Source organism: Mixophyes fleayi, chromosome 2, assembly GCF_038048845.1.
Source record: "Mixophyes fleayi isolate aMixFle1 chromosome 2, aMixFle1.hap1, whole genome shotgun sequence".
Lineage (NCBI taxonomy): Eukaryota > Metazoa > Chordata > Amphibia > Anura > Limnodynastidae > Mixophyes > Mixophyes fleayi.
Window position 1 is genome coordinate 289,962,065 of NC_134403.1, and position 14,971 is coordinate 289,977,035.

Genomic DNA, 14,971 nt, shown 5'->3' on the forward strand with positions numbered 1-14,971 from the left:
CAATTATTAGATTCTAAGCATGATTTATACATATCATAATAGTGTCTAGGCAAATATTAATGTTACTTGTTTACTAGAGTGGGAATAATGTACCCACTATGGTAAAATATAATTAAGTTCGTAAATAAGGAGTTCTATGACCATAAAAAAGGAGAGGTCATGTAGTTTTATACAGGGTACCAAGCTACAAGGTGTCTTATAATAGCATTTTATATAAAAGGCGTTATTCTATTTATTGAAATAAAAATCTTGCATGCTCATTTATATAAATATGCACAGACATAAATAAGCATATATGGTTATTATTTATTAACATTTATAGATCATCCATACATATTGGGCCTCATTTAGAATTAGGAGCAATGCAAAGCAAAAATATCCCTGGACACACTATTTTGCAATGTAAATGGTGCACCATTATTTTTGTACATGCAGGTTGAATACAGAGCTCTTTTGCCATGAGACACACAAATACTGGATAGCTTTAAATTTACAATGCACTTTAGACTTGAGTTAGGACATGCTCCCTCCCAACGCTGAATCTGTCCACATTTTAAATTCCACCACTTTTATCTCCAGTTTAGTTCCTTGTTGTAATGCCCCCAGGGAACATGGAAATAGTGGGAAAGCAGGGTATAGAATATTTAGTCATGTAAAAAAGAAAGTACACTTTCTTTTTATATATCGGAGCATAATTAACAATTTAGTCATTGCCATTATTTATTCATCAGAAAATAAGCCAACATGAAGACGCCATGTGTGAAAAAGTAAATGCATCCTTCCTGCTTCCATTGCAATAACTATAATTTGAGCCAGACGCTGCTAAGCAAGTGCACTTCATTTTTTGATCATGAAGTAGTTAATACCTCCATAGAAAAGCAGAGCATGTGGCAGTTTCAGACTGGAGAATTCAGGTTAATTTTAATGCCAAGGAGAAAGGCATTAGCAATGAGAAGCAATTGTTTCTGCTCATCAGTCTGGAAAAGGTTATACAGTCATTTCCAACATTCTACCGTGAGAAAGATTTACAAAAGGAGAACAATTGAGACAGTCGCATTCTTTCCTGGTGTGGGCATTTGAGCAAATTTACCCGAAGCTCAGCCGATAAGAAACCCTGAGAAATCGCAATGAACGCATCCAGGGATTTACCGGCCTCTGTCGATATGGTACAATGACGGCATTTACAGAATGGTAGCCAGGTAGCCCCTTCTCTCCCTAAAAAATATGAGTTAGGTTTGCAAAGCTGCATCTGCATACCTGACTTCTGGAACAATGTCCTCTGAATAGATGAGACTAAAGTGGTTCGATCTTAATGCCATGTTTGGCGAACACCAAACATCAAGGATGTTGGTGATTTGGGGTTGCTTTGCAGTCAGAGGATCTGGATTGTCCTTAAAGTGGCGGTAAATGAACGAAGTCCATCATGAACTCTTAACTACACTATCCTGGGATAGTGTAGTGTCATTTGTCTGACAATTGAAGCTTGGTCCATGCTACAGGACAATGATCTAAACACACAAACAAATCTACACCTGACGGCTGTAAGAAAAAAGAATCAGAGGTTTGAAATGGCCAAGTCAAAGTCCAGACATCAACCCCGTTAAGATGCTGTGGCAGGACCTTAAAAGTTAGGCAGCAAATCATGCCGTTATATTTTTTCATGTGGTTCACTCATGTCTGAAATGTGCATGGAAGACAAAGGAAAACATGATTTCCTGCTCTTTATACTATGTTTTAAATATGTGATACGTCATACAGCATACAAACACAGACATGGTACCACAAAGAATTCAGCATTACTGTTTAGCTTTGCTTTCTTAATGTGTACTATCCACTTCTATTATGAAACATGGAGAATGTCAGCTCATAGGGCTAGTGGACAGCAAGAAATCAAATAGTGGTGTTATAGTTTTGTTTTTGTTTTTTTAAATACATTTTATTAGTAACATCTTATCTTGAACAGCATTACAAAATATAAAACTCTTGAAAGGTACATTAGTGAGATGACAAATGCACATACAAATTTAACAGTGTGTATAGCACTCTCACATAGCTTTTACAAAACAAGTTTAGCTTCATATGAACATGGTTCCATGAAGATGTTATTTTGTTTTAAATTATACAAATAAGGGGGAAAAGAGGAAGAAGAGGGGGGTAGGGGGGAGGGACAGGGCAAAAAAGGGGGAAGGAGAGAGAACAGATTGGGAGGATTAGGGGAAGGAAGGAGGAATTCATGAATTTATATTTTTAGCAGAAGATAATAGTTCAATCTGATATTTCTAGTAATAGATAGGGTTTGACTAAAATTGGAGCAGAGGTTGGTTACAATACGAAGCCCAAGGAGACCAGACTTTGTTGAAGGACACGGAGGAGCCCCTAAGCACGCTGGTGATGTGTTCCATCTGATAAGTGTGCCAGATCCGACCACAGACCATTTGGAGCGTTGGAGGAATGGGGTTCTTCCAGTGGGCAGCTATTTGACAGGTAGCTGCGCTGATTATATGCCGAAGAAGCTTATGGGTATGTGTTGGAAGGTCTGGGAGAGGTATAGGCAATAATACATGCTTAGTATCGGAAGGCACAGGAGTATCGAGGACAGCCGTTGCTAATGCGAGAACTTTTGTCCAGAACGGGCGCAGTTTGGGACAGTCCCACCATGTGTGTATGAAGGTGCCTGTATGGCCACAGTCTCTCCAACATGTTGGACTTGTTTGAGGGTATATAATGTGAAGCCTAGAGGGAACATAATACCATCTATGCAGCAATTTATTGGCGTTTGATTTGGTATGGACATTTATGGAGCAATGTGCTGTCCACTCATAGATGTCCGACCATTCTTCTGGATCTAGGGATGTTCCCAAATCTGCCTCCCACTGTGAAAACGATCCTTGGTCTCCGTGGAGGTGGGGAGTAGGGCATTGTATAGCGTTGAGATTAGACCTTTTGAGGATGGTCCCGATAGGCATAAATTCTGAAACACAGTGGGGGGTCTATCAGATAACTGCTGTGGGGTCTAGCAGATAAGTGCTGTGTCTGTACAATCGCTGCACTTATAGAGGTAACACTGCTATTGATAGTCCAAAGACTATTAACTCATAAGAGCAGTCTGGCTACTATCTCGATAAATGCTGCGGGTTTCCGATAACATCCACTAAAATCATAGCGGGGAGATAAGTCCAAAGGTCCAGCCCGTGGGTCAGGATGCTATGGACACTCACTTACCCTATCCAGGGCTGATGTGCTCTTCCCGGAGGCTGCCTTGTTGAGTGTAGCTGCAGCTGGGATCCTCGATGTGTGCCACAGTCGCGGCCGCGGCTAGGTCAGTTCTGCGCATGCGCATGCGGCGGTGTATAAGGAAACGCTTAATATGTGTCTGAGACTCCTCAGTCTTTGGACTATCAATACCGATATTTGGGCCTACATTTTTGGACTAAACATACCATTGAGACCCGCTGGAATTGCCTTATACCCTCTAGCACCCGTGTAACCCTGGACTCCGTTGGGAGCTACATCTTATCGTTTTTACCATTGGGACATTGATACCTGGTGCCTAAGAGGGTTCACCATTGGGACTCATACTGAACTCTTATTATGCAGTTACATATGGGTGTGTGAAGGCTACTAGCCTAGCCCACTGTAACTTGTTTTACATTTTACTTATCCATGTACACCTTATTGCAAATGTATTTATGTAATCAGTGATACTTTGTGTTTGCAAGGTTGCAACCTATACTGCAATTTGTTTTTATTGTTATATCAAACGTTTGAATTTTTGAGCAATAAAAGACATTTATTTAGTAATAAGTGTATACACTGTGCGCCAAGGGGACATTGCTTTGATCTACTGTCTATACCTTAAGGGTTGGAACTTCCCTTATCTTATCCCCCAGGCTGCCTACACTACGCCTCAGTAGGGAGCGCTCACCACAACCCCTCTTCCTTAACTGAATGTGTTATGGTTAGGCATTTCTGCGCTCCTTCTTCTGTCATCAAACTCCAAGAATTGCAGTATTAGGACCAAAGCTTTCACAATTCACCTGAACTGTGAGCATTAACTGAACTGTATACGATGTCATGATTATGACTGACAGGATATACTTATTCGTTATATGCACACATCTTGCAGCAATGAAAAGTCATTTATTAGGTCTCAAAATAGATCTTGTACAATAGGATTATTTTTCTTTGCGGAGTTAACACAAACTGGTTACAAGCACAGTTAATCACGCTAGTGTACTGAAATTAATCTTTCACACTAAGACTACAAGGATACAGTACCCTTGAAAGCAATGTAAAGAAAAAGGAAGCAGATATTCTTAGAAATAATCCCAATGGAATGGTACAAGCCTAAGGCAGAGAACGTCCATAGCTTCTCAGATAATACAACTAACCTTCTCTAAAATGCCCAATTTATTTAAAAAATATAGGGAATACATTTTAGATGTTAATTTGTTATCAAATATGTAAACTAGGATAGTGGGACAAATTATGGTAGATGAGACCCAATCCAAGCCTCCTTTGTGTGTGCAAATAGGTGGGCACTTGTAATTAGTGATCTAATATAAGCTGGCAAGTCAGTGAGTATTAGATCACTTTTGTAAGAGATCTACTAATTCTAATGTAGACCATAAAAACAATAACAGTATTTACAATAAAATAATACAGAAAATTGTAAAAAGAATAGTTAAATAGATTGCTCTTGGGTAGCAGATACCAGTCTTATGACTGTCTGGTTAACCCCCTGCACAAACTTCATTTTTTTTTAAGTCACTTTATTTATAGAATTTTCAAATTTTTGTCAAAAGAGCAGTACAATATACAAAACATAAATATATAACACAATGATTGCATAGACACAGTGACAAAGAACAAGAATAAATGAAATCAATGAAGAACAAATTGTCCAAATGTCTTAAAAAACTAATAACACAAACTTAATTTTATGTTACCTACTCTGCACCAGTTTCTTAAATTCACTTAGGTCTTTACTGTTCTGGATAGGACGTATTTAGGTAATAAGGGCAGGCTAATTGTGCACCTATGCAGAAACAGGCCGCCCTTAGCTAGAGCCTAAAATGCAGCTGTGGTGGTGATAAGACAGTATAGCTGTCTTATCCACTCCTGAGTCTTAGCTTTGTTAAATGGATTTGCGCTCCTATCTCTACCTGCCTTGACCCCTGGCTTGTTTAAAGGATTTAGCTGTCTTCTCTACTCCTGATCTCTGTCTGTCTGACTCTGAGTTCTGCCAAATACATTCTCGTTGCTCCGTATCTGTTACCGTAAGCTGTCCACTCCATAAGACAAGTGCCAGACTACTCACCATTAACCCTTGCCTGTCTGGCTCAGAGTTCTGCTAATATAACCTGGCTGCTCATCACTCCCTACTGTGTTCTGTCCTCTCCTCTGGGCAGGTGCTAGATCAACAGCTGCTACTACCCGAGCCTAAGTCTTGGGGGCAACAGAATACTGTGTAACGTAACAAGTTCCTCGGAAAGGGGGCTGCTAAAGGTGAACATCTCACAAAGCGGTTCTAGCAATTGAGGATCTCATGCTACTCTGCCCTTAACAATATATACTGGAAAATAGTATCTGAATAGTTGTTTATCTGTGATACCTCCTCTTTTACAGGTACCTATAGGACTAGAACAGTTTACCACCCACTGTACTTAACATGTATAAATTATAATATACTATAGTAGTAGTAATAGTATTCTTTGATTTATGTTAGTGTTTCTATTGGTGGAAGTACATCCCTAGCATGTAAGAACTCAAGGATTATTATACTGTTTTATGTTTAGCTATGAAAAATATAATATCATGTACAGAAGGGAGAACTGCACTAGTAGTACTCATTAATGGCAGTTTAATTATTGATTTGTCACTGGTACTGGAACTGTCACAAAAATATCAATACTCAGGACTTTTATTTATGAAGCACCTTGGTTTTGCTTCTCTGCAAACCTCACCATCTTGGTCTGCAATCCTAGGCCATTTGCCGGATATCTAAACACACCGGTGCAAATTGGGGCTGTTTTGTGCTTCATAAATGACATTCTTGGTAAACAACTTCAGAGTAAACAGAGCTGTTGACTTTCTCATCAATACAGTTCACTTTAGTTCCATTTTTAGAGTGTAATGAAACGTAAGGAGTCAAGTTGGTTATGATTAATGACCACTGCATTTTTTTTAAATAACTGGTTAACTCTAAAGTATATGTTTGTTTGTTTTTAATTTCACCCCCTGTAATAAATTACCAATTCCTACCTCTTCCCTTCTGGGGGTAACAGTGTTACTCCATGGTAAGAGGAGCCCGTTGAGTGCATGCTCAAATGACAGGTTAAAATGAGTAGCTTGTTTGGTTTTTAAATTAAAAGGGGCGATGTAGAGAGGACTACTCTGATAGCATCCTGCAGTGCAATAATAAAAGCTGCATGCTTTCGAGAGTTGTACAGGGGAGAGGAGGCAAGAGTAGCTACATTATAAGGTATGGAGTTTTGGAATAAAACATGATAGGTTTTGAGTTTAGTGATCAGTAGAAGAAAAACACTATGAGGTTAAAACGCTGACGTTACACTACTCCTACCGCAGACTTAAGTAATTTACACTGAAGGTGTGTGAAATTTATATAATATACTAAGACAAAATGAAGCTTCGGTTCTAATTTGTGAATGCTATCTGTTGCTCTTCTTTTTAACTTATTAAAAGCAACTTGTATTTTAGGTGTACTGTCCTTTATGCTCAGACACAATTCTCACAATGCTCATCCATGTGGAATTGTGGCCACCGTAAAAATTATATAACAGTATAATATTACCTCTAGTACTGCATCTTCTGGAAGGTCAGTACAATGGACGGCATTTTTTACTTTTGTTTTCCCAAACTGAGCACGAAGGGTGTTAGGTCGTAGATGACGGGCTATTTCCTATAAAGAGATCAAATAAATATATAGAGGTAAAGTTAAATATGCAATGGTGGACACCATATCTCTTACTCAAAATAAAGCAATGTAGTATAGAGGATAGTGATGTATGGTTAAGTAAAAATCAACTTAGTGAAATGTGCAGACTCATGTTTAATTGTTTGTCAGTTTGTTTCACTCAGGAATCTAATTGGTTGCTGTATATTGCTATATCTATTTCCAATTTATCCACATACGCTCACAATCACGCGTATATACACATTTGAGATATACAGTCATGGCCAAAAGTTTTGAGAATTACACAAATATTATTTTTCACAAAGTCTGTTGCCTCAGTGTTTATGATGGCAGTTTGCATATAATCCAGAATGTCATGAAGAGTGATCAGATGAATTGTAAATAATTTCAAAGTCCCTCTTTGCCATCACAATTAACTTTATCCCCAAAACAACATTTCCACTGTATTTCAGCCCTGCCATAAAAGGACCAGCTGACATCAGGTCAGTGATTCTCTCGTTAACACAGGTGAGAGTGTTGATGAGGACAAGGCTGGAGATCATTCTGTCATGCTGATTGAGTTGGAATAACAGACTGGAAGATTTAAAAGGAGGGTGGTGCTTGAAATCATTCTTCTTCCTTTTTTAACCATGGTTACCTGCAAGAAAAACATCACTGCTTTGCACAAAAGGGGCTTCACAAGAAAGGATATTGCTGCTAGTAAGATTGCACCTAAATCAACCATTTATCGGATTATCAATAACTTCAAGGAGAGAGGCTTAATAGTTGTAAAGAAGGCTTCAGGGCGCCCAAGAACGTCCAGCAAACGACAGGACCATCTCCTAAAATTGATTCAGCTGCGGGATCGGGGCGCCACCAGTGCAGAGGTTGCTCAGGAATAGCAGCAAGCAGGTGTGAGTGCATCAGCACGCACAGTGAGGCGAAGACTTTTGGAGGATGGTCTGGTGTCAAGAAGGCCAGCAAAAAAGCCACTTCAGTCCAGGAAAAACATCAGGGACAGATTGATATTCTGCAAAAGGTACAGGGATTGGACTGCTGAGGACTGGGGTAAAGTCATTTTCTCTGATGAATCCCCTTTCAGATTGCTTGAGGCATCTGGAAAAATACTTGTCTGGAGAAGGAAAGGTGAGCGCTAACATCAGTCCTGTGTCATGCCAACAGTAAAGCATCCTGAGACCATTCATGTGTGGGCTTGTTTCTCAGCCAAGGGAGTGGGCTCACTCTCAATTTTCCCTAAGAACACAACTATGAAGAATGAATGGTACCAAAACATCCTCCAAGAGCAATTTCTCCCAACCATCCAAGAACACTTTGATAACGAACAATGCCTTTTCCAGCATGATGGTGCACCTTGCCATAAGGCAAAAGTGATAGCTAAGTGGCTCGGGGATCAAAACATTGAAATTTTGGGTCCATGGCCAGGAAATTCCCCAGACCTTAAACCCATTGAGAACTTGTGGTCAATCCTCAACAGAAGGGATGACAAACAAAAACCCACAAATTCTGACAAACTCCAGGCATTGATTAGGCAACAATGGAAGGCCATCGGTCAGTATGTCGCCCAGAAGTTGATTGACAGCATACCAGGGCGAATTGCAGAGGTCTTCAAAAAGAAGGGTCAACACAACAAATATTGACTTTGTGCATAAACGTAATGTAATTGTTAATAAAAGCTTTGACACATATGAAATGCTTGTAATTTTACTTCAGTATACCATAGCAGCATCTCAAAAAAAGGTCTAAAAACACTGAAGCAGTAAACTTTGTGAAAACCAATATTTGTGTCATTCTCAAAACTTTTGGCCATGACTGTAGTGTCTACATAAAATATAATGAGCTTATTTTTAGATAAAGAAAAGCTTGGTAACAAATAAGGATCTAAATTAATCTAAACATTTGAATGTACCAACTGCATTATTCTAGGGTATTCTTCTGCCACGTAGTCCTCAATATAATACTAAATGAAAATCAGGAGACCTGGATTCTGGCCAAAATCTTAAATAATATGTATTTACACCAGGAAGTAATCATGTTCTTATGCTCAAACTGCACACAGAAGAAACAGAAGATGTGACGTACATTACTTGGATGTTGTAAGACCTATTAAGAAATACATTGTGCAAACAAACCTTGAAGGATATTATTTATCTGTCCATAATGTTGTCTGTCAGCATGCAGCGGCAGCAGCAATTGCCTCAAACCCTCTGTCAGGGGAACATCACCTTCAGTAATTGCAGAGGTATAAGTGGTGGGCACTCACGGTTATTAGTTGGTGGGGGGGCTTCATTCCAGAGGTGTAAAAAGGTTTTGAGATGAGGGGGAGCAAAGGGTAAAAAATAGGAGCAAGTTGTTTTGAATAGTGGAATAAAACTCCTGGGACAACAGGCCAATCTTAACTACAATTGTGTTAGGGGGAGCAATAGCTCTCCCTGTTCCAGCACTGGCTATGAAACTTGATTTACCAAATATTTCAGGAATACAGATTACATAGGGAATAGCGTAGTCCTACTGTACTTTGCAAAATACTGCAACTTTTCAAGAGTACAAGTTACTATATAAGAAGCACAAAATATAGGACAAGTTTCTGTACTCTGTCAAGAAAGTAAAAGTTGACTTGTGGTATTGTTTAGTCTTCTTGTATTACTGGAGGTGTCATTATTATCCTATATTTAGAACGTGCTGACATATAACACAGCACTGCACAATTAGGTGATCATAGAAGAAACAAATTACATACAATGACATGAAACAGAAGGTAAAGATGGCCCTGCCCAAATAAGCTTACAATCTAAGAGGTGTGGGAACACATGATATATAAGGAGCTGATTAAGAATTGTAGCTGTAGGAGTTGTAAAACTATTCAGACTAAATTGTGAAACTGACTCTCTGCTTATCAGTTATATATCTAATAAAGTAACTGCTCTCCAGTGGGAAGAAAATCCTGTAATTTACATGTGATTATCCCAAAACAAAAGCTACTTGTGCATTTTAAAGGAACAAAGAAGGTTATTCTGTTTGGGAGGAAATGCGGGCTCATTGTTTAATATATGTACAGATACTGTGTGCCATTGGATTTGTAAATATTGCAGAGATTAAAAAAAATCCAAAGCAAATGGTGTTAATTAGAAAAGAAAACAGGTGAAGATAAGATCAGGTAAAGAAACACATTGAAATGATTCTATTACAGTGAACAATTGCAGGAGCAGTGAGGGATTTTATGTTTAGATTGATCCTAAGTAAAACATTATTGTTATATTGTTAACATTTACAATTGGAAACAAATACAGTAATAAATACAAAGTATTCCGCGCTTAAACCTAAATAATGAGATGATTGGTAAATTGAAAAAAGGATAATATTTATCGAAAGAAATGCTTCTAAACAGACAATGAGTTACAAACTATAGGAAAATAGCTATTTGAAATAGGATATTAAAAGCCAAAGATTGGATATTGGCCCAGCCAGATTACAATGGGAAGTGCTTAGTGGGGCTGTATGAACCAGTCACACAGCAATGTTGGTTTGGTGGTCAGTAGGTTGCTGAGATACAGACAAAGAATAAATAAATGTTTTGTGTGACCTGTGTAAATCGGACAGAATATTTTAGGCATAAGGAAAGTTGTGGATACAGTTTGAAAAAAGTCCCATAACAAGGAATGGGAGAATGTAATGAATGATGATTGGTGCAGAACTTAGGCAGAGTAGAGGGATCAAGTTTGGAGATATTGAGGAAAGGAAAGAGATGTAAATACATAGGTGCAGTTTTATTGAAAGCCTGAGGAAATTTAGAAGAGAGTAATGGCCTTTATATTTAGCATTCATCAATCCACTGACCACCTTAGTTAGTGCAGTTTCTGCGGTGTTAAGAATGAAAGCCTGACTGAAGAAGGATCAACTGTTATGCGACAAGAGTGTAGGTGACGAGAGTGTAGGTGACGAGAGTGTAGGTAAGCTTCTCAAGAGGCTTGGATGGATGTGGGAGTCCAGAGATGGATCGTAAACTGAGAGAAAATTTGGTTCAGAAGTTTTATGTTTGTCCTGTAGCCTTGGCACCGGAATAAGCCTGTCCAAGAATAGCAGGGGGCAGTCTTTTGTGTATAACCTATTTCACTCATCATTCAAACTAAGAACACTTAAAAGTAAAACACAGATCTCCATAAATGAAACTGCATCCTTCAAACATCCATGTTAATGGCATGCGTCATACATGTGAAATTGGGTGGTTTATACTAAATTATATCCATTCCACAGTCTTTACTGTTACTCAGTGAGTTGACACTATAATTTCTACCACAGTGGGCAGTACAGTGCTTCATATATTGCGAGCAAATAAAATTGTATTGCTCTATTTGTTGAAAAGCAGAATATGTAAACTGCAACAGGACGTACAAAGTTGTTGCTGTCCTGGGAAATTTAATTATGTATAAACATTTCAGCTATTTTAGGTATATTATTTAGCTATAGTTTATCTACTTGCTATTTAACAATTAGAGAAGAAAGATGAGTAAAAACACGGTCACCAACTACTAAACACCCACTGCAAACACCACGGCAGTAAATTCTGCATTCACCCATTCAGATTCTAACAATCATCTATCATTTATTTAACACATTCTAGAAACTAATACCTACAATCTGAGTGGTTGCTATGGGCAACACTTGTTCTTTCTAGAATGTTTGATAAATCTACTCCATAGTCTCATGATTTTTGGGGTAAAAAGTGCCTTTGTGACTGGAGTAGCAGCAGTTTGGTTAAGCTGGTAGAAATTATATATTTACAAATTGTGAGGCAAATAGCTAGAAAGTGCAGACCAGAAAGTGCAGGATAATCTTATGCATCTAGATAGTCCAACTCATAAATATTAATGGGATTTACTAGGCAATTGCCTTAAGAACAATACAGAATAACTATCTGTCTCATATATATTTAAACACATTTCAATATATGTCAGCTGATGGCATATATTTTGCATTCCTCTCTTACTACATTATATGCTATTGTATCCTGTGCATACCACTCCTAATTGACATTTAAAAGAATTTGAGTCAAGCAGCAACCTAATAAGCAGCTCATTATGTCTAGTTAATAAATCATTCAGCAAGCAGGTCATTAGGTGCAGCTGTTTTCTTTATCTTATATTTAAGTTCTCAGAAACCCATAAAGCAATGCGGTTATCTAAATAAGAACTATATAAGGTTCACTATGGCTTTGACATAAATAAGTATGCAAAAACGGAGTATGATTTCTGAAAAGGTGAATAACTGACCAGATGGACTCACCTGGATTAATTTCATGTGTTATATCTATTGAAAATATTATATAAAGCCTCTATTTTGATCAGGGCTGGATTAACCTAACTGGGCTACAGCCCAGGGCCTCTGGCATCCAGGGGGCCCTTGACAGTGCTCAGTGGCATTATTGATCCCGATCAATGCTGCTGAGCACTGTCACTGTAGTCCTTCCGTGGCGCTCAGTGATCTCCTTACTGTGGAGATCTTGTGAGTCTCACTCTCACTAGATCTCCTCAGTAAGGCGCATACAGCGCGCTGTGGCAGGACTACAGTGACAGGAGGAGGATGTAGAACAGAAAAACGTAAGTGCGTGGGGAAGGGCAGCGGGCGGCTCACAGGGGGTGGCGGATCTCAGGAGGGGGTCCTCACGGGGGAATGGTGACCCCCTTAGCCCAGGGGCCTCCATTCCCTTAATCCGGCCCTGATTTTGATATTCTCCTTTTCTCTACTCTTACACTATGGGGGCACTCATCCTGATGATACACAAATCATGCTGAAAAAGCTTTATCCTGTGAGTTCTGTATTGCTAATTTGTAGGTCACTAATAATAAAAGAGTTTATGTTACAATGGGAAGATGATTTAAAAAAAAAAAAAAGAAAAGCTGCAATACTGCACCTATGACCATGATTTATAATTTTATATTTAAAATGTACATTATACCTAAATACCTTTATATTATTTAAATTTTTTGCCAAACAAATATCCAAGTTGGAGGAGAGGAAAGGTTTTAAGACAGATGTTCTATGGACTGCAGTTCTTAAGAGAAAGTATTCCCAGGGATTTCAAATGACTCAATCAGCTTCATCTTTCCTAATGAATTGCCTATCAGAGGAAACACTGCACTGAAACTCCAAATAATGTGAATACATATATTATGTTAAGTATTCATATGGTAAGTAAATTGACCAAGCACTTCCTGTGAGAAGAATGGAGAGACAAACTGACTTATGCCCTGAATAAAAGTTATTCATATCCTATCACTAAAAAAATAATTCTACTTTGGATCTTGAACCTGAACTACTACTGAAGTGAGGCACCGATGATGCTCTGAAGATCTATCTATGTAGTGTGGTAAGCCTGGTCATTATGCAGCTATATGTCCCAAATGTGTCATTTACAACAGAAGACAAAGCTCTTTTGAGGACTGGCATACAAATGTAATTCAGTCTATCATGCAACCACCATTCTCTACACCTCAGAAAGATAAGGATAAGCTGCCCATGATTCATCCTCATTGATTGCTGCCAATAATAATTTAAGGACGGTACATGTATAATCTCTACTACAGCAATTATTGATTCTGAAGCTAGGGGCAGTTTTGTTGGCATAACGTTTGCAAGAGACATCCATATTCTGTCCAGGTCCAAATCATTACCTATGATAATGGAAAATATGGATGGTTTACCTCTGAACTGCAGACTTTTTACTCATAACGTATAAGACAGAACCACTATTTGTATTCATCCGATATCTTTTCCACAATTCCCTATGACATTCCTTGGCTTTTGAGTCACAGTCCCATCACGGATTGGAAGACAAGGCTTTGACTTTTGTCTCTGAATACTGACACTTAACTGTCATCCTGAGACACATTCTTCTGTCCTCGTAGGTATACAGAGTTTCACAATTATGGAAATAGATAGACTGCCTCAGTATCATGAAGTCTGTGATGTCTTTGATAACATTGCTGATGGGCAATACTCCCCATTGACCCAATGACTGTCCCACTGAACATCTGGAGCCGAGATATTTTTCGGGCATATTCATTCTCTCTCTGAGTTAAAACGTCTAAGGAATACTTGAAGGAGAATATAGCAAAGGAGTTTATCCCACCTTTAATCACTCTGGCTGAAGCAGTCTTATTTATTGTGGAGTAAAAAAGAAAGATTATTACAACAATTTATTGACTATAGGTGCGAATTTGAGCAGACATAGAACCCATGTCTAGAACACATAATCTACCCAGAAGGTTTAAGTATAGATCCTAGCAAAATGAAATCTTTACTGGAATGGCGTATCCTCAATAATGAGAAAGAAGTGCAAAATAGTTTATTACAATCTTCTCTAGAACGATTGCTCATATCACTCAGAAGGATTTTCCAATTGCCTAGTGTACAGATCCTTTTCTCAACCATCTTAATCCAGAGTTACTATCTGAGGTCAAACTAGATGCATCTGATTGTGCTGTGGGGGCTGTACTTTCATAAATGACTGAGCCTAAAATGATGTTATATCTTTGTGCCTATTAATCCCATCAGATGGCACCAGCAGAAAGAATATGATATAGGAAAGAAAAAAAATATTGTTGTAAAAAATACTTTATACAAATGGAGGTGTTGTTTTTGAAGTAGCAGTTCTTGCAGACCTTAGAAACATGGAGTTCATCAGATCAGTCAAACAAGCAAGGTAAAATTTTTCTTTTTCAACTGAATTTTCCTATTTCTTATTGACCAGGGTTGGTCTAGAAGTGGGAAAGTCTATGCTCTGTCACAACTATTGTTTGACCCTTCTCAACACACTGAGGGGTATACTTACTAAACTGCGGGTTTGAAAATGTGGAGATATTGCCTATAGCAACCAATTAGATTATAGTTATCATTTATTTAGTACTTTTTTACAAAATCATAGCTAGAATCTGATTGGTTGCTATAGGCAACACCTCAACTTTTTCAAACCCGCAGTTTAGTAAATATACCCCTGTGTCTGTTAATAACATTCTTACAGAAAACAACTTTTTTTTA

General features: G+C 38.3%; 1 protein-coding gene across 2 annotated transcripts in view; it reads right to left on the reverse strand.

Moving 5' to 3' along the window:
• Nucleotides 1–14,971, reverse strand: part of NME7 (NME/NM23 family member 7) — a 131,998-nt gene that overhangs the window by 1,143 nt on the left and 115,884 nt on the right. For both annotated transcript variants that reach the window (XM_075196362.1, XM_075196363.1), the window contains one exon: nucleotides 6,815–6,922. In XM_075196362.1, coding sequence (XP_075052463.1) covers nucleotides 6,815–6,922 — 108 coding nt within the window. The remainder of the gene's footprint in view (nucleotides 1–6,814; nucleotides 6,923–14,971) is intronic.